This window comes from Heterocephalus glaber, unplaced genomic scaffold (genome assembly GCF_053883595.1).
Source record: "Heterocephalus glaber isolate CG9 unplaced genomic scaffold, H.glaber_assembly_v1.0 deba00000594, whole genome shotgun sequence".
In the NCBI taxonomy this organism is placed as follows: domain Eukaryota; kingdom Metazoa; phylum Chordata; class Mammalia; order Rodentia; family Bathyergidae; genus Heterocephalus; species Heterocephalus glaber.
The window spans coordinates 20,777,035-20,804,026 of record NW_028258151.1 but is presented as its reverse complement, the minus strand read 5'-3'; the positions used below and the strand labels follow the sequence as shown (position 1 = coordinate 20,804,026).

Sequence of the window (26,992 nt, the reverse complement as noted above, 5' to 3'; positions counted from 1 at the left end):
GCACTGTGGGCACAATCTCTTCTGTTATCTGAGAAATTATTTCTGATTTCATTTTTTCCAGATCCTCTTTTGTTGCCAGTTCAGGGAGTCCATGTGGTTGAATATCAGATTTTTCCATCTTGTTTCCCTCTGGGGTTGCTTTAGGTGATTTGGATTCTGGTATTGAGGCTTGTTTATGTGTCTTCTCATTTCAATGGTAGGGGGAGCAGCTCACCTCCTCTTCTTGGGGTGGCTACAGTACGGTGGCCTGGAAGGTTTGAAGCTCTAAGATCTTGGGAGACATGGGGTTGGTCGGCAATATGTTCTCCAGAAAGGGTAAGGCCAGAGCTGGGGATTTAGCTCAGTGGCACCTCTCCTGCCTGGTACATATAAGGTCCTGAGTTCAATCCCCAGTTCTAGAAGAAAAAAAAAGAAAGAAAGAATGCCAGGCTCCGTGGTGGTGGGAAGATCAATGGAGGGAACCTTTGGTGCTACCAAAGTCAAAGTCCCTCACAAGGCAAGTGCCAATGGCCCCAAACCTCTGTACATCTGTCCTTCAATGTGAAGAATTGGCATTGAATACAGAGGAACATCTAGAAGGGCCGCCCATCAGATGGGCTGGCCCCAAGAGGTGCCCAGGAGCTTCTGGAAAACAAGCACCATGAGATCAAGGCAGGGAGTCAAGGTGAGGTCAGATGGCTAAGCATCAGATCAAAGAAAACAAAGTCAAGAGCACCCTGCCCCACCCAGGGGCCAGGGTCCTGGCTGGGAGTGTGAGTGTGAGTGTGGGTATGGGATTCTGCAGGAAGGGCCCAGACACCACATGACTCCTATGTGCCATGGCTGGCTCCCCAACTCCCCACCCTGCCTCTGGCCTCCCTTCTGAGCTCACCCTTCCCTGCTTGCCCATGTCCCATGGCCCTTGGGGTGCCTTTCCTAGGAGCAGGGACAGGAGGATCCCAAGTCCTTTATGGTCACAGAAGGGCCTGTGTGCATGTGTAGACCTGAACACACCTGCACTCAGCCCTCAGGCTTCCTGGGCAGGTTTCAACTCAAAGAGGTGGTGCACAGAGACCATGATGGCACCCTGATCTCCTACCCGGCACCCTGGCTCTGTGAGGGTGGCCTGGACCTCCTCCCATCTGGGAGATGGAGGACTGTCCTGACTTCACAGGGGAAGAAATTGCCCCTGGGAGATCCCTATTCCACACGTGCACAAGGATCCACTCATGGGGAGCGTTTCTTTGCGACAGTGTTTAGGTTGCCCATCCAGCTGTTCAGGGACAGGGGTGCCAGTGCTTTTGCTAGAGTGACTGTGTGACACAGCCATGAACAGGACAGTAGAGTGAGTCAGGCTGAGGGACTCTGGGCAAACCTGGCCCTCAGCGCCTGCACATGGGGGACAGCTGCAGGGGCTTGGTGAGGTGAGGGGCACCAGGGGCTACCTGTGGACTGGGTGGTTATGTTGACCCCAGCCTGCTGTGGGATGTTCCACCCATAAGAGACACTTGCCAGCCAGGAGTGCCCTTGTAGAGAGACATCAGCTTGAGAAACACAGATGGTGGCACTGTCCTCTCAACATGTCCCATTTAACTGTTCTGTGTTGAGTACCTACTGCATGCAGAGTCCTTGGACAGAAAATTCCTCCCAGATTAGCTGAGGGCCCCCTGGAAGGGCCTCTGTGAGATGTCCAGTGTTCCCCTAGTCACTCTCAGTAGTCTGCCCCACCAATATAATCTGCCTGGTGGTGGTCTTGTGTACAGCTCTGTGGCCAGCACTAGAACAGTGACGGCAAACCTTTAAGAGACGGAGTGCCCAAATTGCAACCCAAAACCCACTTATTTATGAGAAAGTGCCCACACTCCAATTAAACCTGATGCTCTGCTGCTGGGGTGACCTGGTTCATGTGCCAACAGAGGGGGCTCTGTGTGCCCAGTGAGGCATGGGTGCCATAGGTTCACTGACAGATAATAATGCCTGGCATACAGCTGGCACTCAGTGAGGATTTGGGGAGTGAATGAATGAATAGGGATTTGAGCTGAAAGATACTAGCCAAGAAGCCTTTGGCTGCCTGACTGCCCTGGCTGCCCCCCTCAACCAGCAGACATTGACCTCATGGCAGCTGCCCCATCCTTCCACCAGCCTCAGTTTCCCTGTGATAACCTGGGCAGTCCTCCCACTGTTGGTCTCTGACCCCTCTGGAGGAACACAGGGTAAGCCTAATGAGCTGAAGGATGCTGACAAAGTCGGCATGTAGGAGGTCAGGCCCCATGTTTCTAGAACATTCCATGCTCTCTGACAACCTGCAGTCCTCAGGGTCCTGGGCCAAAAGGTTTCTCAGCCTCTGCATCAGGAGAGTAGGGTGGGATAGGTGCCCACAGAGTGACTGCCATAGTAGGAGGGCTTCCTTAGGGAGCAGGTGGCTTCTGGCAAGGTAGGACCCAAGTCCTGCCCCAGCCCAAAGCTTCAGGCCCTGAAGGCCTGAGGCCAGCTACTCACTCCTCACCATCAGACATCCCTATTCTGTTGGCTGATGGGGCAGGGGACACTCCTTGTTAGCCCCGAGTGGCCACAGGCTAGGCCAGGTCCTGCTGCCCACCAATGAGCAGGCCTCACTTGTATTTCCTGTTCCGCAGCCACTGGCCTTCACTTCCCACCCTCAGCATCCGCCTCACCACCCATGCCCTGCCCAGTCTTCACCTCACCTGTGCACCTGGCCACCCGCCTTCCTCTTCGCCCCCACCTCTTAGCCCTACTGGCTGCCCCCAAGCCCCAGCTCCTTGGAGCTTGTAAGGAGCTCACAACAGCCCCCAAACTGTCTCCCACTTGCCTCAGTGGCCCTAGAGCAAGCTGCTACACAGCTCAGGACTTGCTCTCCAGTAGCCTCCACCTGTCCTCCCTCCTGCTCCGGTACAGCCTGGGGCCCTCTAAGAGCCTGCCTGGGGCTTGGGCTGCTATTAGCATAATTTTTTTATTATGGAAACATACACAAAACCAAAGAGCACAATATAATGAATGCATTCACCATTGGGCTTCAACAATCCCCAATTCACAGGTAGTTTTGTTTAATCACTGCTTGCCTCCCTACCCTCTCCCTGCCAATTATTCTGAAGCAATTCCCTCTTGTCACATAGTTCTGTCTACAAATTGTTCATGGGGACCTCTGGCAGGCACAGCATTTTTATCCTGACATTCACACAAGGAAAGGGACTCTGCCCCCTTGCACTAACCACTGATCAAGGTGAGAAGGATTTTTCAGTCTCTTATGAATGAAGGGTTTTCAAAAGATATTTGGCATGTTTAATTCTAATTTTTTTTATGCTCAAATCATTCTGCTGTTGATCAGATCCTTCTAAAACTTTTCAGTGGACAGCTAGGAAATAATTTTAATATAAAATAGCTGACAAGTTTATGTTAATATTTCCTATTCAAATTTAAGGATTGGCTTCTATTTCTTTGATTTTTGTATCTGGATTTTTTTCTCTTATATGATTATCTTGGTTCTTAAGAAACTTAACATAATAATAGTACAATCAACCCTCAGTATCTGCAGGTTCTGCAGTCACAAATTCAACCAATCCCAGATGGAAAATATTTAAAAAACAAATTGTATCTGTACTGACTGAACAAGTACAGACCTTTTCTTGTCATATGCCTAAGCAATACAGTATAAGAACTATTTGCATAGAATTTACATTGTATTAGGTATTATAAGTAATCTAGAGATACAGGAGGATATACTGTAGGTTCTGTGCAAATATTATACCATATCATATAAGGGACTTGGACATTTTGAGGAGTTTGTATCAATGGGGCATCTTGGAATCCATTCTCTGTGTATTCCAAGGGACAAATGTACCAATATTGCTGTGAGTATGATTCTTTGGGTTCCTTTTGTAATTTGAATATCAGTGATATGATTAATCATGTGCTCCACTATGTGGCTGCATCACAGCCCAGTTTAATCAGTTGAAGGACATTATGGTTGCTTTTGGTCTTCTGCTAATTCAAGTAGCGTTGCAATGCACAATATTATTTTCTATTTTTCTTGCTTATCTTTGGATTAGTTCCTAGCAGAGGGATTTCCAGGTCAAAGAGTACATGTATTTTTGCTTGCTAATATTGCCAGAATTCTCTTCCCACGGATGACAAGGAGAGCACCTGCTGCCTTGGCCTCTCCTGCAGACTGTGCCCTGAAACATCTGAAGTTTTGCCAATCAGATAGGCAAGCTTAGTATCAGGATGTACTTATAATTTCCATTTTTCTTGTGAATGAGGTTGAGGATATTTTTCATAAGTGCAAAGGCCACAAACTTCTCTTCCTGTTCACTTTTCACATCTTTTTCCCACTTTCTCAAAAGGCCGTCATTTTCTTCTCAGTTTTAGATGTTCTTTGTATATCAACCATACTAATCCTATGCCTGCAATAGAAATTGCAAATATTTTCCCAGATTGCCTCTTATCTTTGTCAGTGATGGTTTTCTTTTCTTTTTTGTTCTTTTATCTATTGATTCTGGATTTCAAAAAATATTTGTAAATCTTTTCCCTACTCACAGGTTCTCAAGGAATTCACCTATTTTTTTTTTTCTTTTTGAGATAGGATCTTACTACATACTTCAGTCTCACCTTGGACTATGTAGCCCAGGTTGTCCTTTTAACTCACAGCAAACCCCCTGCCTCATTCCTTTTCATAGAATCTACATGGTTTTATTTTAACCTTTTCACTGAAGCCTCAGATCCACCTGGAAAGTTACTCTAGTGCATGGTGTCAAAAATGGGCCTGGTCTAGCCTTCCTCTTGCTCTTTGTATGGCTGTCCAGTTGTCTTAACACTGCTTACTGAATGCTCATCATCTTCCTGCTGACCTGGAGGTGCAGCCACTGGTCACTCCTGCAAGGAATGCCTCAGAAAGTATTTACTGAATGCTTGTTATGTGTCCTGCAGGGGCAATGTGTCCCTTCTCTGGCTTGGGTGTGTTGCATTTAAGTGATGTGGCCCCAGCAATATTCCTAGCCTGGTCCTGAATCTCCCTAGACCATTGGTGGTGAACCTATGACATGCATGCTGCAATGAGCTGTTTGTATAACTGAAAACTCTGAAAGGTTCACCACCCTGCCCCCCCCCCCCCAAGCTGGGACTGCTTTTCTCTGCAAGTACATTCTGTGCACTGCTGTGGGCAGCACCAACTAACTACACATGGGAGCCCAGGGTCCAGGATTAGGATCAGGAGCTGGGCTCTGCTTCCCATCCCAGACTTTCTGGTGTGGATACCTTACAGGGGCCAGCAGCGTGCTCAGGAAAGACCTGCAAGCAGCTCATGAGTAACGAGCCCCACCGGGCCCCCATTGAGAGTCATAGCTGAGCTATGACCCCTCCCAGCCAGAGTAGGAGTGGATGAATGTCATGTAGGTGAGTCTTTTCTGTTTGCTGCCCCCTCCCCCCAAAACCAGTGTAGCTTGGGACAGTATAAGGAAGCAGCCCAGACCTTGAGGCCCTCATCACTCACTCCTACACCCATCTCCCACCTAGGGAAATCTCAGAGTACAGGTCAGCCCAGGTCCAAGAGCAGGGAGGATGAAGTATTCATTCTCTTGTTCTTGGGTGGGTGCAAACAATTCTCCCTTTACCTACCCAGTGGCTCTGTCTACTATGCTTAGCAACCCCGCAGGGTCCTACTGGGCTGTGCAGGACCATCCCTGGACAATCCTTTCTCCCCTCCCCAGTCCCATGGCCCTAGTGGGAAGCGACTCAAACACATTCCCCACAAGCAGCATCCACATCTGGGCACCCAGGGGGCGCTGAGAGTGTTCAATCTTCCACATAGCCTCATCCTGAGGCCAGGATGTTCTGCATGTGCTGCAGGGCGCCCCTCCTCTCTTATGTCTTTTATTCTGCCCTCAGAGGGGCTTGCATCGTGAAAAAGTTGATGGCCACGTCCTATACCACTCGGACCATACAGTTAATGGTGGTGGCACCTGTCAGACCAGAGCTTTCCTGTCCAACTTGGCTGGGGACTCCAGGAGTTGGGCAAAACAGGTAGGTGTAAGGAGTGGAGGCAAGCACGTGCACGTGATCAGAGCAGAGCAGGTGGGCTTGGAAGGAAGAGGAGGAACAGGTGGGCGCCAGTCCTGCAGGGCCAAGCAGGTGTGTGTGGGGGAGCGGCCAAGCAAGAGACTCGAGTTGGGAGAGCAGGTGGGCGCAGGCCGTGGCGCCCAGGGAGCGCTGGGCGGTCGGGGGCGGGGCGCGTGATCAGGGCGGGGCCTGCTGTCCCTTAGGGACCGGCTAGCGGCCCCCGCCCCCTCCGTCCCCGCCCCCGTCCCCACCCTCGGGGCTGGCGGCCGCTGCAGCCCTCACTGTGCACCGGCGCCTGCCTTCGCCGCAGCTTGCGGTGCCGCCACCCCGGTCGGCCTTTTCCACGCTATGGCCGCGGCCTCCTCCCCGCCCAGGACTGAGAGGAAGCTCGGGGGCTGGGGCCGCCTGCTGGGCTCCCGGCGGGGCAGCGCCGGCTTGGCCAAGAAGTGCCCCTTCTCTCTAGAGTTGGCTGAGGGTGGCCCAGCGGGCGGCACTCTCTACGCGCCCGTCGCGCCTCCCGGCGCCCTGAGCCCCGGGTCTCCCGCGCCCCCAGTGTCCCCTGCCGCGCCCCCTGCCGGCCTGGATCTCGGCCCGCGGCCGCCGGTGAGCCTCGATCCACGCGTCTCTATCTACAGCGCGCGCCGTCCGCTGCTCGCGCGCACCCACATCCAGGGCCGCGTCTACAACTTCCTCGAGCGCCCCACAGGCTGGAAGTGCTTCGTCTACCACTTTGCCGTGTGAGTATCGCCGCGGGGCTGGGGCGGGAGCCTTGTGCCTGGGCCACACGGGCCACCCGCTGCAGCGGAGACCTGGGCAACCAGGAGGCGAGGAGGGGTTCATGGGGGCATCAGCAACTAGACTGGACGCCTCTCGCTTGGAGTTCAGGGACGTTTCTGTGGCTGGGGTGGGAAGCTGACCACAGGTCCTGCCCAGGCATGCGGAGGGGGAGACAGCCGGGGAGGAGCTGCCCCAGCCCAGAAGTTGGCTCCACTCCCCCCCGCCCCCCCGGAGGGCTGTCTGGGTGTTAATACTTCTGGGAAAAGAAGAGAGCTGGGGGAGCTTGCCCTTGGGTGCAGTGGCAGGAGTCCCAGGAGTGAGAAGTCACCTGGGCAGGTCTAGTCTGGGGGACTCTTCAGGATAGGGATCTATCCAGGGCAAAGTGGCAGGTGTGCTCGTGTTCCCTGGCCTGTGTTAACCTGAGCTAATGAAAACCTGGGCCCTGCGGAGAATGAGGGTAACTTCAGGCGTCAGTCAAAGGCAGGTGTTTTCCAGGACCAAGCACAGTGCAGCATCCGGCCTGCGCTGCCGCCAGGTGGTTCCCATTCCCAAAGCCGTGCCTGAGCGAGCAGGGTACTTGATTCCTCAAGGACGGGGCACAGGAAGTAGCCTCCAGGAAGGGTCAGGCTGCCCTCCTTGCTGCCTTTCCCGCCACCCTGTGGCCCTGCTTCCTGGCTGCCCAGCCATGCCTGCTTGATATTGTGCCAACCTCTCGCCTGTGAGTCTGCTCAGGAATTCCCATGCTGTGGGGCTGCGTGGGGTGGCTTCCTGTGGCTTCCCACTGCTTGGGTGTATCCATCTCTGCCAACAGGGCTGGCAGGGCATCTAAAGTCCTGTTTATTTCTACTTGTCACTGACACCAGGGTCCCAAGGAGAACAGCAGGAGTCAGGCTCAGGCAGGTAGGCCCACCATGCAGAGAGATGCTGGGCTTCCATGGCAGAAAGGGCAAGTCTCAGGGCATGCTGTCCCCAGAGACAGGCTGGCTGTGGTCTTGAGGTCTCTTTCCTACCCCCTGACCCACCCCTGAAATATCAGAGGGTGTGTGAGCTGTGGTGGCTTGATGGGAGAGGAAGGCTGTGCCTCTGGGTGCAGCAGTAGTGGCTTGTCGTGAGTTTGCAGAATATTCATGTGCAGTGACCCCCAAGGGACCCCACCAGAGTCTGGTCCTGCTGTGTAAACAACCAGCAAATCCCAGGCTTATGGGTGCCGCTGTGCCTGAGGGCCAACTGCTTTCCAGCAGTCACCTGCTGGACCCCAAACTGTACTAGATGCTGGAGAAGACCCTGCCCTGTTACCTCTGTCCAGGAGCCCCACTTGCCAAGGTGAGGTGCCTCCAGACATCTGCTCAGTGGCATTCTGGGGACACAGGCTGGAGGGTGAGCATCCTCTGAGCTCCAGCTGCTGCCTGGGTGGAGGAAGAGGCTTGCTTCACCCCAGAGGAAGTGTCTGCTTACATTGAGCTTTCTTCTGGGTTTGGATTGTTCAGCCCTCAGAAGTTTGCTCAGCAGAATTCCCTGTGTCCAGCTTCCCTGAGAGCCGGCAGGGCTAGGCAGCTTCTGGGGATGGTGGCTGAATGGTTCTCTGATGTGGAAGTATGTGAGGAAGGGATGCTTCTGGGAGGTAGCTGTGGGGGCTCCAGCTCAGGGGCCCTGATCCTGTGGGAGGTGTGGCTGGCCCTAGGGAGTGGTCATGAACCCCCCAGCCCATGTGGGGTGTGGCTGCAGGTGGACCTTGGCTGGGCAGAGCATGTGACCTGAGGCCTAGGAAGCGGCCTTCTCACCCTAATCCCTCCAGGAGGTGGCATAGGCCCTTGGAATGGGCCACTCAAGCCTGACCTGGAGTTAGAAGTGCAGAGGGGCTGGAGCCTGGCAGCAGCCTCATGAAATGGGGCTGAAGAAGTGACAGATGAGGGCTGGCGATTTAGCTCAGTGGTTCTGCCTCCTGCCTCGAAAACGCAGGGTCCCGAGTTTGATCCCCGGTACCAAAAAAACCCAAAAAACAAAACCCTACAAGTGACAGATGAGATAGTGGCAGAGAGTAAGCTCTGTTCTTGGTAAGATGGATTGTGAACCGGGAGGAAATATGTTTTCCTAGCCCTGATGTGCTGGAGCTTGAGGTGGGAGCCAGTGTCCTACAGGCTGAGGACATGCCTTCCCATATGCAACTGGGGAAGCAGGCCAGGACATCCTGTCCCCTTCTCAGGGAACCCCTGCTCTGACCTAAAGAGAGTGGCCTTCCTGTGTCGCTCTGGCCTTCCATGCCAGCCAGGGTCAGAGGGCAGGATGCAGTGCCTGGGCACTGACCTTGCCTGCTTGGGCTTCCTGACCCCCTCACCCCCTCCATGGATCTCCTTGTGTTCCCATTCTAGCTGAGGGCACAGGGGATCTGGGCAGCACATACTGAACCCCAGACTCCTAGCCACCTTCCTGATGGGTCACACACAGCTGTCCAGCCAGCATCTACTCTGAATGTCAAGATGCTTGGAGATCCTAGCTATGACTGAGAAGAGGGATTTTAGGGAGGGGCCCCAAGTGAGTGGAGACTGCCTCCCTCCCCAGCTCTTGAACCCAAACCTGGCTGACTCAGCACTTCTGTCCTCACCTCCCACAGCCCTGGCTTTCTCAGGCTCTTGAGAACTTTGCAGTGGCTTTTGTCAGCACCTTGCAGCGTGTTAATCATTGATGGAGCTTGGGTCCAGGGCTGGTGGGTGCCTCAGCTGGTTGGGCCGCCTTTCTGAAAGCAGAGGCCGCATCTCCCTGACTGTGGCTATCAGTACCCATCCCCTCCCAGGCACTGGCATTTGTGTTCTGAGTGGCCACCTGACAGTTATCATGCAGAACTGAGAACGGAGCTAGACAGGAGGTTGGAGAGTACAGGACTGGGTCTGCAGGATGGGGGTGATCTGGTGGTGAGGTCCCTCTCCCTCTGTCTTCTTCAAAACCTGGATTCCATGCAAAACTGAGGTTTCCTTTTGGATCTTCTCCCCAGGCCAACTCCTCTGGGGTCTTGTCCCTTGGGCTCATCCTCTGGCTGTCCTGAGATCCCTCTGCTCACTTCAGACACAGCCCCATGTTTTTGGAGACACTGCTGCCATAGGTTGAGGACCTCACCATGGCCTGATGTTGATTGGGTGGCCACAGACATTTTTTATGCCAAGACCAACATTTGGTCCAGGTGGTAGCAAAACTCAAGAGGGCCTCTCCAGCCTGTACAGAGGCCTGCAGTTGGGGACAATGGGGACCTGCTGCCTCAGGTCAGGCTCAGTGGTAGTATTGGGAGCAGCAGAAGCCAGGCAGGAGTGCTGCCTACCTGTGGTGCTAGAGTAAAAGTGGGGCCAGGTCTTCCCCGGCAGCTGATCTCCCTGCTTCTACAGGGGCTCAGTCCAGAATCCTCCCTTGCAAAGCTGGATTTTCTCTTCCATGCTCCGCATCCTGCCAGTGTGATCAGCACTCCTCAAACAGTGCACAATTTTCCCAGGGAGGACTGGCCAGCAGGTGACAGCTCTCGAGTCTGCCTCCCACTGCTCCTGGGGGCTGGGATTGCTAGTCTGAGACCCTCTGCACAACCCTGGTGGAGATGAGCAGTTCTGGTCTCATGTGCACCTGCTCAGCCTGCTTCTGATATGGCTTTGGGCAGGGCCTCCCTGCCTCCCTCTGCCACCCATCCCCCTCATCTGGGAAATGGATCCAGATTGGCCCCACAACCCTTTCCAGCCTTGCCATTTTGAGCCAGCTGTTGGCTCCTGGGTGACTTCCTACGATTCAAACCCCCTTCTGCCATGAGAGTGCTAGTCTGGGAGAACACCTTGCTGCAGGGTGCTGAAAGTTGGGGACCAGATCTCCAAAAGGTGTGGCAGGCCCAGGGGGCAGGAAAGGTGTGTAGCCAAGATAGGTTGTAGGTGGTCAGTCCTGGGCTGAGGCTGCAGAGGTACTTCCGGAAGCTTGCACGTGCGGGTGCCTTGTTTCTGCTTCTGATGGGGAGAATGAGACGTGAGTGCTACCTCCGCTGCCACTTCTACTCAGGCCCTGTGGACTTGGCTGCAGAAGGGAAGGCTCCATGGCACCAGGGGCAGGCATGGGGGATTCTGTGGCCATGCTGGGCTTGGCGCCAAACAGAATGGGCATAGTGCCACCCCCCCACCTCAGTGCTCAGCATTTGGCACATGGGTGGAGCCAGCTGTGTCCTTCACCTCATCCTCCTGGCCATGCCGATCAGGAGACATCCCAGTTTCTGAGGGCAAGGTGAACATGGTTGCCAGGGCCAGTGGGGAGGAGACCGTGGCCATCCTGGTGTCAGTTGCTGATCACAGTGACACAAAAGGACCCAAGTTTACATGTGCTTCTGAGCATGTGAGAAAACCTGGCCTCCGTGGATAGTTTGTCTTCCATCACCAGGCCCACCTCCCTTCTCTGGTCCCTGTATGGGTACTGGCTGGCACAGGGGCCACTGGGCCTACACAAGGCTTTGGTGAGGGCTGGAGGGGGTACAATAGGGCCAGAGTCTGGAACATGGTTCACTGCTTCGCCAAGGGGGACCATATACACTGTGCTGTCAGGAACCCTGGGGCTCAGAGGAGGTAGGTTACCTGCCTAAGGCCACATAGCTATGTACACCTAGGCTGCCTAGCTCCTTCCCCACATTCCATTCCAAAAGCCTGGGCCTCCAGGCCTCCTCCATATCCTACTGTCCTTCCTTGATGGGGGTCATAATGTTGACCTTGTGGTGGCATTGGCCATGTGAGGTACAGAGGTTGTTGTTTGTCCTAGAAGGAGAGACAAAAAAGCTCCCTGGCAGGTAATAGCTACCTCCTTAGGATGGTGCATGGAGCTCAGCCCAGGCACTCCAGTACAATCATGGCTGGTGAAGCTGGTCCTCAGTGCCTACCTGGGAGTGGGGGACCAACCCTCAGGACCCTTTGATCTGGTTGCTTCCTCTTCCTGAAGCCCAGCTGCCCAGAGCTACAGCTGAGGGTCAGTGTGGAGGCTACTTCCTCCAGGAAGCCTTCCACCTTGCCCTGGCAGCTCAGCACTCTGGGTGTTGTATGCGCCCCAGTGCTCCTGGGCAATTGAGTGTCTACATGGCAGGCAGTGCCACCTGGATCTGTCTGAAAGTGGCTCTCCTTCCCCTTCTTCCCACTTTCCCTCCTTTCCCTACCCCTATATAGTGCCCTGGACTGTGGCCCTCAGGCTTGCTGCCCAGCAGCTCCATGCTCCACAGACAGGCGGGCTTGATGACATCTGCCTGAGGATATTTTTATCCAGAAGCATTCCTGAGCCTGGGAAAGCAGTAGGCAGGAGCCGAGTTGTGGTTGGGGGGCTTCTGCCTTAGAGATCGCCTGGCAGGGGGAGCAGCAGGTTCACAGTGGGACCCGGTGTCCACTCAACTCCTGACCCCCCTACCTCATCCCAGGTTTGTTTCAGGGTGTGGGGGGCTTAGCAGACCCCATCAGAGTGGTGCATCCAGAAGGGTCTGGAAGGCGGTGTATCCTAGAGTGGTAACTGGGCCCATCTGCAGAAACATGGTCTTCTGCAGGGACAACCTGCAGGTCTGCATGTCTGTCCACCTGGCTGCACTTCTGTGAAGAGTTACATATATATGTGTTTATAAAAATTTTAACTGACACAATAATAATGCATATTTATGGGGTACAGTGTGACAAATATGCAACATGTAATACTCAGATCAGAGTAACTGGCATTTCCATCACCTCAGACATTTATCATTGCTTTGTGTTGGGAACATTCAAAGTCTTCTCCACTGGCTGTTTTGAAATAAATACTCAGTTATCAACCATGGTTGGTCTATTGAGCTGTAGAACATTAGAAGTTACCCTTCCTGTCCAGCTGCACCTGATACCATTGACCATCCTCTCCCCATCCCCTTCCCCTCACCATTCCCAGGCTCTGTAACCACTACTCTCCAATTCTTTGGGATTCAATTTTTAGCTTCCGTATGTGAGTGAGAAGGTGCGGTACTTGTCTCTTTCTGTTCCTGATTTATTTCACTGAACATAATGCTCTCCAGTTCCATGTTGCTGCAAATGAAAGGATTTCTTTCCTTCTATGACAGAATAATATTCTATTGTACATATACAGTATATCATATTTTCTTTATCCACTCATTCGTCAGTGGGCACCTAGGTTGATTCCATGCCTTGGCTGTTGTGAACAGTGCTGCAAGAAACAAGTCCACATGTCTCTTTCACACGCTGATTTCAATTCCTTTGGATATGCACCCAGAAGTTGGATCACTGGGTTGTACGGTAGTTCTGTTTCCAGTTTTTTGAGGAATTTCCATACCATTTTCTATAATGGTTGTGGTAGTGTACATTCCCACCAATAGTGTATGAGAGTTCCCCTTTCTCTGCATCTTTTCCAGCATGCTGTTTTTTGCCTTTTTTGGACAATAAGTAGTCTGAGGTAAGATGATATCTCATTGTGATTTTGATTTGCATTTCCCTAGTTAATGATACTGAACACTTTTTCATATGTTTGTTGGCCCTTTTTATATCCTGTTTCAAGAAGTGTTTAAGTCACTCACTTTGATTTTAAAAATCAGATCATTTGTATTTTTGCTGCCGAGTTCCTTTTATATTCTGGAAATTAATCCTTTGTCAGGTGAATACTTTGCAAATATTTTTACCATTTTTTTCACTCCGTTTGTGTCCTTTGCAGTATAGAGCTTTTTAGTTTGATATAATTATTCAGTTTCTGCTTTTGCTGGCCAAAAATCTTTCCCAGACCAATGTCCTGAAGCCTTCTCCCTATGTTTTCTTTTAGTAATTTTGTAGGTTTCTGTCTTACATTTAAGTTGTTGATCCATTTTGAGTTGGTTTTTGCATATAGTGCAATAAGGATCTAATTTCTTCTGCCTGTGAATATCTAGTTTTCCCAGCACCATTAATTAAAGAAAATTTTCTTTCTCCAACATCTGTTCTTGCTGCCTTTGTGAAAAATCAGTTGGTTGTAAACAGAGGAATGTATTTCTGGGTTTTCAGTACTGTTCCATTGGTTTGTATGTCTGTCTTTATGGCAGTACCATGGTTTTTTTGTTTTTTTGTTTGTTTGTTTTGGTTACTAGAGCTCTTTAGTATGTTCTGCTATCATTTATTATAATGTCTCCAGCTTTGTTCTTTCTTTTACTCAGGATCGCCTTGGTTATTTAGTGTCACTTATGGTTCCATAAGATTTTTAGTTCTATGAACAATGTCACTGATATTTTGATAGGAATTTTATTGAGTCTACAGATTGCTTTGGGCAGTACAGACATTTTAACAATATTAATTTGTCTAATCCATGAACATAGCATGCCTTTCCATTTTTGAGTCCTTTTCAATTTCTTTTCAATTTATAATTTTCATTGTAGAGATTATTCACCTCTTTGGTTAAGTTTATTCCTTGGTATTTAAATTTATGTAGCTTTTGTGAATAGGAATGCTTTCTTCATTTCTCAGAATTTTATGATGGACATATAAAAAGGCTACTGATTTTGTATTTTAATTATTCATCCTGTAATTTCACTGAATTTGATTATAAGTTCCAACAGTTTTTTGGGGTCAAGTCTCTTAAGTTTTTCTATATATAAAATAAGTCATCTGCAAATAGGGATAATTTGACCTTTTCTCTTTGCAAGCCCTATATGAGTTGTTTAATTTTTTTCTATGTATTTTTACAATTTCTTTTAAAAAATGTTTACAATTTCTAAAATTCCTTTTGTTGATTTCAAGTTTCTTCCCATGGTTGACAGAGAAGATACATTCTCAGATTTCCATTTTTTGAATTTTTTGAGACTTGTCTTGTGGCCTAACCTATGCTCTATCCTGAAGAATGTTTCATGTACTGATGAGAAGAATGTGTATTCTGCAACTGTTGGATGAAATGTTTTGTAGATGCTTGTTAGGTCTGTTTGGCCTGTAGTAGAATTTAACTCCAATGTTTCTTTGTTAATTTTTTTCCTTGATGCTCTATCTACTGATGCAAGTGGGGTGTTGAAGTCTCCCACTATTATCATATTAAAGTATTTCTCCTTTTAGCTCTAATAATCTTTGCTTTATATAATTGGGCACTCCAGCATTGGGTGCAGATATCTTTATCATTGTTATTTCTTCTTGACTTGATCCCTTTATCATTATGTAGTGACTGTCTTTGTCTCTGTATAAGTTTTTTATTTAAAGTCTTATTTTACCAGATGTGAGCAAACTCCTGCTTGTTTTTGGTTTCTATTTACAATAGAATATATTTTTCCAGCCCTTCACCTTCAAAACATGTTTGTCTTTACTGGTGAAGTGAGTTTCCTGCAGGCAGCTTATCATTGGGCCTTTATAAAAATATTTTCTTTAAATCCATCCATATATTTTTAATTGAGGAATTTAATCCATTTTAATTAAATATTATTAATAAGTAAAGACCTATTTCTGTAATTTTGTTAATTTTTTTCCCTAATTGTTTTGTAAATCCTTTGTTCCTTCCATTCTAGTTGTTTATCTCTGAGGTTTGGTGGTTTTCTGTACTGATAAGGTTCGCTTCTTTTTTTCTTTTGTGTATCTTCTCTACTAGTGAGTTTTGTACATTTGCATGTTTTCATGATAGTACTTGTCCTTTTGTTTCTAGTGTAGGGCTCCCTTAAGCATTTCTCTTAGAGCCAATCTGCTGGTGATGCATTTTTTAAATTTAGCTGGAGGTAATCCCAGAACTATGGGAGGATGAGGCAAGTTGGAGCCCAGCCTGGGTAATTTAGTGATTTAGCAAGACCCTGTCTCAAAATAAAAAATTAAAGGGCCAGGGATATATCTCAGTGTGAAGGCCCTGTGTTCAGTCCCCAGTAACACACACACACACACAAGTTATGATCAAGCCGGGCATGATGGCACACATCTGTAATCTCAGCACTAGGGAAGGCTGAGGAAGTTCAAGCCTAGCCTGGGGGACTTAATGACTTAATGAGACCCTGTCTCAAAATTTAAAAAATTTAAAAATGAGGATGTAGCTCAGTGCAAAGACCTGAGTTCAATTTCTAGAACCACAGGGGGAAATTTTCAGTTTTTGCTTTTTGTTTGTTCTAAGAAGACTTTATTTCTCCTTCATTTCTGAAGGACAGTTTTGCTGGGTATTCTTGGTTGGCAGTTTTTTTTTTCTTTCAGGACTTTCAGTATATCATTCTATTATTTCCTGGCCTGTAAGGTTTCTCTTGAGAAGTCTGCTATTAGTTCGGTAAGGATTCCCTGCAACCTGAAGCTTCTCTTTTGCTGTTTTTAGAATTCTCTCTTTGTCTTGTACTTTTGACAATTTGATTATAATATGTTTTAGAAAATATCTGTTTTACTTGAATCTACTAGGAGTCCTTTGATCTTTGTAGACCTGTATGTCTGTATCTTTTCCAGGGCTTGGAGAAATTTTAGTAATTGTTATTTTTGAGTATTTTCTTGAATTTCTATGCCTTTCTCCTATTCTCTTAATGAATACCCATTATTCAATTGTTTATTTACTTAAGTGTCCTGTAAATATTGAAGGCTTTGTATTTATTTTCTTTTTGTGTGTCTTTTTTTTGTTGAAAGACTTGTCTTCAAGCCCGGAAGTTCTTTCTTCTGACTGACCTGTTCTGCTGTTGAGGCTCTCAATTGTATTTTAAAATTTAATTTTTTGGGTTTTTTCCCTCCAAGATACCTGTTGTTTTTTTTTATGATCACTGTCTCTACTGAATTTCTCTATTGGATCATGAATTGTCTTCCTATTGTGTCAAACAGTCTGCCTGTATTCTCTTGCATTTTGTTAAGTTTCTTTAACAGTCACTATTTGAGTTCCTTGTGAGGAAGTTTATCAGTTTCCTTTTCTCTGGGATCTTTTGCTGGAGAGTTTTGAGTTCCTCTAGAGGCATCATGTTACCTTGTGTTTTCATGTTTCCTGTGTCTGCACACTGATGTTTATGCATTTGGTGGGTCAATCGCCCGTACCATTTTATAGCATGACTTTGGTGGAAAAAGACTTTCTGCTAGTGGTGTATCCTGTAGGCACATCACTCCTACCTGGCCCTCTATCTGCAGCCCCCAGAAAGCACCCCTGATGACCACCTCTTCCCACCTGCTAAGTGCTTGCCTTGCCCCCGTGTCTGGGCAGTGGGCATACTCCTGGTCTCCCCCACTCAGAGTATGAGTTCACTGGGGAGCAGGGCTCTGGCCCTCCCCTCTATGTCTCCCAAGGATGGGCATCCTTCTCTCCTTCTTCCCTAAAGTGTGCTCTTGGGGGAATGTAAAGACTGCTTAGAACAGTTCTCCTGAGCACCTTCTCACTGCACTGGCTTTGTGCAGAGACCTGGAGAGATTCAGAAAGCAAGAATGAAAGGTAGGCCCACTGCACAGAGACCTTGACACCCCCCACTCCCCTCAGGCCCGGGACCACTCCTTCTTATGGAGACTATCCAGATGAACTGGGACCTTCTCCCTCTGGGCCAGAGATACCTCCTCATCCTGTTCACAGCATCCACAGCTCTGGAGCTCTCACTGAGAGAGACAGTCCTCCCTCCCCAGCGGTTCACTCTCAGAAATGCTCCTACCTGGCAGAGGAGGCCCAGAGGATCTCGGGCTCTGTCTGAGCAGCCCCAGGAATCATGCTTTTGGAGCATCTGCTCTTGACAGGGTGTGGGCTTAGCATTTTAGTCCGTATCTCCACCTGCTCTTTTGTAAAGTCATGTGTGTGCTCTTGGTTGCAATACATCAAAATATGACAAAACACAAAGCTTTGGTAATTAAAATAACATTGAGTTGGCATATGGACAGGCAGATAATAAGCAGAACAGAATCTTTAAAAGTTTTAAATTACAAAAATATATATGCAGCATATACAATCAGTGGGAAGATACAGACTGCATGTGTGATGCCAGATGGTTGGATGGCTGTGTGTGAAAGGATGAGATGAGGCACATATGTCACATGGCACATGGAGATAAAATTCCAAGTGGGTCAGAAAGCTGCTCAAGTACCAGAAGCAAACAAGGAAGTCTTTAACCTCATGTGTGGTTAAAGCTTTCCTATGAAGCCAGGGCAAGATGCATCGAGGAATGGACATACACAATTTGACTACAGAAGAAGGCACCGGTGTTTGTGTGCCACTCCCACCTTCAGGACAGACAGACAGGTGGCAGACTGTGGATGGTTCCAAGGTGTCTCTAAGAGTTAATATATAATGTGAAAGAGCTCCTAAAAACTACAAAAAATAAAGCCAACAATCCCAGGGGAGATGAGTAAGAGACGTGCACACACACTGCTCACAGGACGATTGACCACCAGGGTGGCCCTTACTTGTGGGAGAAAGCATCAGCTCCACTTCTGGTGAGAGAAGTATGGCTGGAAACTTCACTGGAGTGCCCAGACTGCAGAAATACCAATGCTGCTAGGTGTGCACAGCAGTAGACTGTGAGGAGGGGACTGACTGGGTAACAGCTAGCAGAATTCTGGATGTGTTTGCCTGTGACCCAGCAGCCCACTTCCCACAACCTGTTTTGACAGTGCCAGAAAATACAGAAAAGACATGGGCATGAGGTAGTTCAGGAAAACTGTTTGTAATTGGGAAGACTGGGAAGATCTTAAGGCCCATTGTAGGAGAATGATTGAATTACCCATGTATGGAATACTATGTAGCCATACCAAGAATGCATAAGATCTCTGTGCTGCTATGGGTGGTTACCAGGAGAATTTTTAAGTGGAAAAAAGAATAGTGGATAGAAGTATAATGGTTACTTTTCATCTATTAAGGAAGAGGATACAAAGACATCCATCCTAAAACTAAAGCAATGGAAGGGAGATCCAAAGCTTAAAAAAAAATTCAAAGAGCATGGAGGAGATGTATGAAATCTTAATTTCTCTGATTGTACCTGCATTAGTACTTTCCTGAGACTGGCACAAAATACCCAATACCTGTAACTTAAAGGAAGAGAGGTTTATTTGGCTCACAATTTCAGAGAGTTCAGTCCATGGTTGGCTAGCTCCAAAGCAGAAATATGGTAGAGGAAAGCTTCTCCACTCATGGCAGTCAGGAAGCAGAGAAGGGAAGAGCTGAGGGCAAGAACACACCCAGGTCACACTCCCAGTGACCCACCTCTTCTAACCAGGCTCCACCTCCCAATAGCACATTCAGCTTCTACTCATCAGATTAATCCAGTGATAAGTATAGCACCCCATGACCCAATCACTTTCCAAAAAACCCCACATCTGAATCCTTGAGTCTTTGCGGGTACATTCTAGATCTAATCTATAATGATATTTTATAAATCTGACTTTGGAACCACATAAAAAGCTTACATTGTTTTAAATAAGAAGCAGACCCTAATCTTTTAATTCAAAATCCCTAAGTAAATCTTAACTAGAAAAAGTTCCCCAGATTCAAAATGAAGCAAATGAGCCTAAAAATGAATATTGACTTAGTAAACTAACCATGCAGAAAGGACTTATTTCAGGTGACATATCCTTAGAGGTATGTTAAAGATGAGTAGAATTGCTATCAGTGACTGTGTCACAGCTGTGCTAGTATTTGTTGTATCATTCTAAAACTGCTGAGTGGGAATTGTGGGTTAAGGTGAGTAATTGGCAGTGTTGTGAGCTAAGGTGGTAATGGTGAGGAGAAGGAATATGTTAGATGAGGTTAAACTGAACCCTTCCAACCCTCATTTGAGTAAGTGTCAGTATGCATTCATGATTAATGTATTTTAAAAACACTTCTCTGTTTACTGGTAAGGCCTAGAAACAAGAACTGTGTAGTAGCTAGGAGCTCCCAGTCCCCAGACTGTGGCCTTAAAGTGTCCTTTTACATTGCAACAGAAATGGCTGAGCCCAGATCCACAGTAGATGCACAGGTGAAACCTGGAACATCCATCCTGGCAGAGGCAGGGAATGATGAGTGCTCAGTGGGGCCATGGGACCATGTCACAAGGAGCTGGGACAACCTGGTAAGCTCTTGCTGCAGATGTAGCAAGGAGAGCCTCCTGGCAGGAGGTAGCAGCCGAAGTGCATCAAAACACATTGTGGATCAAATCCTGCATTCATCTTGAGACTAAAGGACAAGACTGCCCATCATCTTTGGAAATTAACAGGGAGACAGCTCATGATCTTGAGCCCAGGTGAATAAACAGAGAACCTAATGGACATCTGTCCTGAGTTTCCAGGGTGCCTGTAACCAGGGAAACCAAAGGGTAGATAAGGTTTTGTTTTTCTTCAGGATTCCCACTGATCCCTGCTGATGCTAAAGAAGTGACACTGAGGTTAAACCTTCACCATTATCAGGGTCCTGGTGAGGTCATGGGTTTGAACATCACAGCTTGAGACTCTTGGACCTCCAGGGCCCCAGGCTGGAAGAGCACTAATCCAGCCCATAAACCCATCTTGCCTGGATGTGTAGATGAATGAATGATGAAGTCTGTGGAGCTAAATGCAAGCTTACCAGATATACTGGGGCCGGAGGAGCATGCTCAGTGGCACGTGGGAATGCCATCTGCAAAATCCCAATTGTGGGACACTCTCCAGGAACAGAAGATCTGAGTTCTTCCATGAATGACCAAGAAATAAAAGAGGAGAGGGAAGGAGGGAGGAAAGAGAGATTGAAAGAGTCTAAGAACGTAACATATTATAACCACCAGTTATAACAGATATCCTTTCTTAGGGCCTGATTAAGCAAATTGCCAAAACCATTGTCTAAGTTATTTATGGTTCAGTGATGTGTTCCTTCTTGTACTGAATGTCATGCACCTGGTGTGTGCTATCATTGCCCTCTTCCGTGCATGCTGGACTCAAGTCCAGGAGCATTTGGGTCTGTTAGGATCTTTTGTGAAGGGCTCCTGTGCCCTTTCTGGGGACAGAAGCTTTAGGGGGCTCTAGAGTAGACAGACTGGGGTTTATGCCCAATGCTCAACCCACTGCTGATCCCGAAACCTTAGCTGAGAGACGGTGTGGTGGTGGGGACACCATGGTCTCTGGTCATTGTGACCCATGAAGTTGGATTCTGGAATGCAGTATCCAGGAACTCTGTTGCCAAGAGCTGGCTCTGGGGATGGAAGATGCACATGACATTGTCCCTGACCTCAGGCTGAGATGGGTGGTGGCGGCAGTTGGGATCCCAGGAGGAACCTGGTAGGAGGAGCAAGCTGGGTGCTTAGAGGAAGCCGGGTACATCCCACATCCTGGGGAGTCAGAGAAGGCCTCGTGAGGGAGCATGATGGGGGCAAAGTGGATATAGACCCAAAGAGGAGGCCAGTGTGCTGAGGCAGAACTCAGGGTTAAGGCAGATGAGTTGGAGGGGTTGGTAGGTAGGCTTTGGAGGGCTGTGTACTCGGACTGGGCCCTGCTTGAGGCCCATGGAGATATGGCCTCACTCAGGACTTGGAACAGCCATCAAATTCTGGCTGTTTAGATGTCCTGGTGCACCCTCACCCTGAAGCTTCAGACCCGTATGTCCAACTTGCATACCAGGGGCTTGAAGGGGCTTGGATGGCAGACGATGCCCCTTCCCTCCCCATTGTCCCTCAAGTCCCAAAAACCATGGTCCAGCAACTCTATTTGTAGATGATTTTTGCAGTGGGAAGGCTGCCTCCCAACTTGCACTGACTGGGAGCCCATGGGGATGGGTATTTAGAGGACAGACAGGGACCCTTCTGCTCCCTCCTTCATCCCTCTCCCCCCTGCTAGGCTGGAGGTTCTCACTGCAGGGCTCAGAAGGAGCAGGCAAGATTCCCTACCTCTTGTCAGGTAACAAGGAACTATAGCAGTTCTCAAGGTGGCTTTTGTCCCTTTAGGGGTATGTGTTGGGGGTCAGACTCTGTCCTCAGCCTTCCATGGAGACAGGATGTGGCATCATGGTGCCCAGCAGCCCTGGGAAAAACCCTGCTGTTTCATCCCCAGGTGGAACACAGCCCCGGGATGATTGCTGGCCATGTGGCTGTGCTTCTATTCACTGAGGCCACCTCACCCCTCCAGTCTCCCAGTGCATGGGCAAGAGGGCTTGGGAAGGGCAGGCTCTTGTTCTTTGCCCCAACAGTGGACGATTTGGGGCCAACAAAATCACAGCAAGGGGGTCTGTTCCTCCTCACAACTCACTCTCCTTCCCTGAGTACAGTTGAGGTGGCTGAAATCTGAAGTATGATCAGAGGACTGGTTTAGCAAGAATCGGTAAGGATTTGTTCCTCGCCCATGGGAACCTGGAGGCCGGAAGAAGTACATAGTTTGGGGTTAGCCACACAGCGGGTTTTGCAGTCCTTCAGACAAAACAAATTTGATACCTGGTCTGAAGGATGACTGTTTTTCCTTTGAGCTCATCAGCCCCACCCCAGCACACTGGTCAAAGCTCAGAGTCCCTCTTTGCCCAGAAGGGCTGTGACTGCTGAGCACCCAGGAGGCCCTCCCCTTGGTGTATCCAGTTCCACATTTGCAGGGCCCACACACAGTGGAGAAACAATAGGGCTGAGTGGGGAGTAGGCCTGCAGGGCCACAGAATGGCCTGATTTCCTAGGCAGCAGACAGGCATGGTGGTCACAGGGTAGTGTGAGCTGTACTGCTAGTCTGTGTCTCTCTGAGTGAACATAGTGCCTACCTCCCCCGGTAAATGGGGGGCTCAGTGGAAAGAATCCTGTTGCTTGGAGTCCCTCACCCCTCACAGGTGCTCCTGCAGGCCCTTGGCTTTCTGGCTGTATCTAGGAGTAGGACAAGCCTTACCTCAGAAGGGGCCTGGCATTGGCACACAGAGTGTATGTGTGGCTGAGGTTGTCACCTTGCTTCTCTGGAGCTGCATTCTGGCATTGCATCTCCACTCAGGGATGCTGAAGGATCTAGAGTGAGCCTGCATGTTCAGGCAGCATACAGAGCCACGTTATCCTGCAGTAGGTGCCCTGGAAGGGGGATAGATACGTGGAGGAAGTGAGGGATGGGTTGGGTGGGTGATAGAGAGATGAATAGATAGGTTGGTGGGTGGGTAGAAGGAGGGAGAATGGGTGGGTGGAAGGATAGATAAATAGGTGGGTACTGTATGGGGAAATGGGCATATGAATGAGTGGAGAAACAGATGGGTAGATGGGTGGTGATGGAGAGATGGATAGATGTAAGCAGCTCCATCATTCACTAGGCACACTGGCCAGCCCCTTGCTGTCCTGAGAGGGATGTTCTGGAGAGGGTCTTCAGTGGGAATGGCCTTGGCCAGCCTTTCCCCAGGGTGGTTGGGTGAGCTGCTGCTCCGCTGATCATCCTACAACTGATTGTTCCTGTGCCTCCTGGGCCAATTTACAAAGGCTGAGACTTGAAGGGTAGCTGAGTCTTCCCAGACTGGGAAGAGACCTGGCTTCATTGTATCTTTCGGGGATTTACAAGTGACTCAAAGTCATTCCTCAGGTGGAGGGTATCTGTGGAAGCATCTCATGTGAGCTGTAGAGAACTTGGCTGCGGTATTCTGGACCAGTGATGGTGGTTCTGGAGCAGTGGGTGCTGGCTGGCTCACAATAGTGTCCCTTCAAAGTAGACAAGCTGGACTCCCACATGGGTGTGGATGCCAAGGGCATCGAGTCAGTATCTGGTGCTGTCATCTCTGACTCACCTCTGACCTGAGCCTTAGCCCTGCCTGGGAGGACCTGGTGAAGACCCCGTGTTTTGTGGAATGCACAGTATCTTCCCAGCACTCAGGAACCATGAACAGAACCAGCACCCCCTTGCCATGATCTGGGTGGCAGCTGTCACGACCCCACCATGTCCCTGTAAAACCCCTGCGCATGACTAAGGAGTGGGTTTCCTGGGTCCTACTCTCCCAGTGTTCATGTCTCGGTGGGCAGGTGCTCTTCAGGTGACCTCACCTAGGAATCTAGCCATGTGGGAGGCAAGGCCTGGGGTGGGGTGGGGTGGCAAGAGGTGCTGGAGGTAAAATGGACTGGCACTTTTGAGGGGCAGAAAGGAGACCCTCCCCAGGCTGGCAGGCCTAGAGACAGCAGAAAGTTAGGGACAGAAGCTGTGTCCCTGTAGCTGAGCCTAGCCTGACATTTGTGTTTCTTCCCAGTGTGCCAAGCAACTATAAAGGGTGCTGGTGGGTGAGAGTCACACCCAGTTTGAGTATGAGCTGTGGACCAGTGGCCACAGGAGGTCTAAGGGTAGTGGGAACATTTTGGAGTTGTCCCTGCTGCCAAGACAGGATCTGGGGGATTCTAGGACCCCTGGTTTGTTTTAGAAGAACGGAGAACCTTGTCATGGTTCTCTGCTCCTGGCTCGTATCTGCCCTGTAGTGTAGCCTTGGGTGACCTGTTGACCTTCCTGTGTCCTGGGGCATCTAACCTCCACCTCACTTGGCTGGAAGTCAAACAGGAGACAGGGATACAAAGGGCCTTTGAAAAGTCCCTGCTAGTCTGTGAGGTGGGAGTGGTTTCTGCTCAGGAAAATTTGCCCCCACTGTCCTCGGATTGGGGACACTCAAGGTCCCTGATGTAGCCCTGCAGAGGTGCGGTACCTCCTGGGCAAGTGCTGGAATGTTCTGGCTGTCCTTGGCATAGGGGCATGGGCGGAGCTGGGGGCTCTGTGGCTTTGCTGGCCTCAGACTGTGGGGCAGGCCTCGCCTTCCAGCTCTTATCAGGGCCTCTCTGGCCGGTTGCCTGCCACCTCAAAGTCATACTGCCCGGGCAGCGTCCTCAGGCCTTGCAACCTCTTTCTGGAGGTGGACATGGTGAGGGTGGGGGTGGCTGTCATGTGTACTGGGCATAGTGCTCAGCTGGACACACACACTAGCTCTGAGAGGTCACAGGTGCCTAGGCCAAGATGTGGATCCAAGTTGGTAACCAGAATGTTCCTGGGAGGGGCTCAGCCCCTGGCCATGGCCCAGCAACTACGGGGGTCCCTCTAGATGTCACATACCCCTCACATGGGACTCTCTTTCCTGGTGTAGCTGGGCAGATGGTCAGAGAAAGGGCATCCCAGAATATGGGCACCTTTGAGGGCCTCCTGATCCTGTGAGCTTGCTGCTGTGACTTGGGTTTGCACAGATTAACCAAAGGCCCAGGCTGTCGGGCCCTGTCTAAGGCAACATTATGGAAACTAGATGCAGCCAGGGGAGAGACAGATGGGATCTGGGTGTGGTTGGGTCAGGACACATAGAGGACACTTTGGGATGATTAGAATTGCACTGGGTTTGGTTGACATGGAAAGGTGGCCCTCAGTGTGGCAGGCAACATTGTATTGCCTGTGCATTGTAGGCAGTGCCCCTCTGGGGCCAAGACACACATCCAGCCTCGGTAGGCCCATAAAATGGACATCAAGGATTCACTGTGGTGGTCTCTGGCTGTGGATTAGAGGTTTTGATTTTTGAATTTTGATCATTCAAATTTTTTAATTTAAAAATTCTTGCTTAGTTTTAAATAATAAAAGAGCATTTATTGGGAATAAGCAGCAACAAGCCTATAAGAGGTTTCTGAGCCCCTGGAGTGTTTGCCAGCATCTAGGGCTGAGAACTCTGAGGTGGATTGAGGGTGATTTGAGGCTGGGATGTGGCTAAGGTGGTAGCATGTGCCTGGTGGCTGAATGAGGGACCCCATGAACTCCTTGCCCCTGGGTGCTATCTCTATTGGTCCCTATGTCCTGTGTCCTGTCCTTGGGAAAGCCTGGGGAGTGGGAGTATGTGATGTGGGCAGGGCTGTTGTGTGACAGAGCTTAGCTTCTCTCTCAGCCAGGACTGCTCAGTCTATGTTGGGGGCTGTAGGAGCCTAGGTCTGACCTGGTGATTTCTAGAGTGGAGCCCTGTGGTGCCAGTGGGGACAGTCCAGGTGGGTGGAGCAGGGGTCCCACCCAGAGGATAGAACCCAGAGATGAAAGAAGCCAGGTCCACCAAGGGCATCTCTTCTCTTGCCCTCTTTGTCACACAGGGGGCTGGCGGAAGTCCCATGTGGTGTGGGCCACTGCTCCTTCAGAGGTCTCACGCCATAGGAAGGAAGGAAGCATGTCCTGGACCCAGTACAGGCTTGCAGCTGCTGCTGTGACCCCTCATCTGAGTGACCAGCTGGGGACCTGGTCTCTTGTCCCATTGGGAGGCCCCAGTGCCCTCCCTGCAGCTGCAAGCTGCCCTTGGTTTAGCCGGGGGGCCAGCTGAGGGAACCATGGGCTCCACCAGGGCTGAGACACCCCTGACCTATTGTCCCTGCAGCTTGTCCATGTGGGTTGAGGCCCTAAGAGACCCATACTTTGTGTGGCAAAGCCAGAACTGGGCCCTGTCAGGTAACTGCCCAGTGCTCTTGGGTTGTTTTGTGCAGCCCCTGCCCTATGGCTCCATTTGTATGGTCCAAATCTTGTTTTGCCACTGGCCAGAGCAGGGTCCCTCTGCAGGCCCAGAGAGGGCATGAGTATGTCAGTCTGGACCTCTTTGTAGATGACCTCAGAAGTGGGGCCTGAGCAAGTCCTGGGTGGAGTGCTGTGGGAGGTGGGCCTGGCTGTTTGGGGGGTCAAGAGGGAGGGAATAGGGCACAGTGCCTCCTAAGGAGGTAGTCTTGGAAGGGTAACCTTGAGCTCTGCATGGTCTCAGGTGTATCTGTGGGTAGAGACACTATATTTGGCAGAGCAGTCTTGCTCAGCAGCCAGATGCCTACTGTGTGGGTAGCCACCATGGTGCTGGTGGCCACTCCTCAGAAGTGCGGCTGCAGTGGGCACCCTCAGGGCCTCCTGGGAGCTGAGAAGATCATCCATGGGCTTGTAGCTGGTGGGCCGAGCCGGGCTTTACCAGGTAGTTCTGGATTTAGGTGGTTCTGGGAGCACCTGCTGGTCTTGTAACCTGACCCATCCCTCCCTTGGATTTCAGTAGCTGCCTTGACTGGGGGTTGGGTCTCCTGAAGAGTGTATATATATGGGGGCTGGGCACACAAGAGCACTTGGGGAAGCTGCCTCTCCACAGTTCAGGCAGATGACTTGGGAACATACCTGAGGCCTCTTCCCAGGATGCCACCCCCTGAGCTGAGCAACAACAGTGGTTGCTGTGGGAAGTGCAGTCAGGTTGTACCTCAGTGCCCGCCCCCTTTACAGTCAGAGAAACTGAAACCTGGAGTGAAGGAGGCCCCTCCAGAAGGGCAGGGGACTCTCTGGCTGAGTTGCTCCTGTGTGGTGCTTGTTGATGGAAGGTGCCAGGGCTCCCTCCCTAGGTCAGGTATGTCCCCTGCTTTGCAAGAGGAGTGGCA

The 26,992-nt window shown here is 50.0% G+C and overlaps 1 protein-coding gene across 12 annotated transcripts in view; it reads left to right on the top strand.

Moving 5' to 3' along the window:
• Positions 1–6,307: 6,307 nt before the first annotated feature.
• The window catches only part of Kcnq1 (potassium voltage-gated channel subfamily Q member 1), a 360,400-nt gene continuing 339,715 nt past the window's right edge, over positions 6,308–26,992 (top strand). For 4 of the 12 annotated variants that reach the window (XM_087205496.1, XM_013074820.3, XM_021264427.2 and 1 more), the window contains exon 1: positions 6,311–6,788. In XM_087205496.1, coding sequence (XP_087061622.1) covers positions 6,400–6,788 — 389 coding nt within the window. In that variant the 5' untranslated portion in view covers positions 6,311–6,399. Of the gene's footprint in view, positions 6,789–26,992 lie in introns of all 12 variants that reach the window. The other 8 variants (XM_021264425.2, XM_021264435.2, XM_013074819.3 and 5 more) reach the window with 6 other exon arrangements.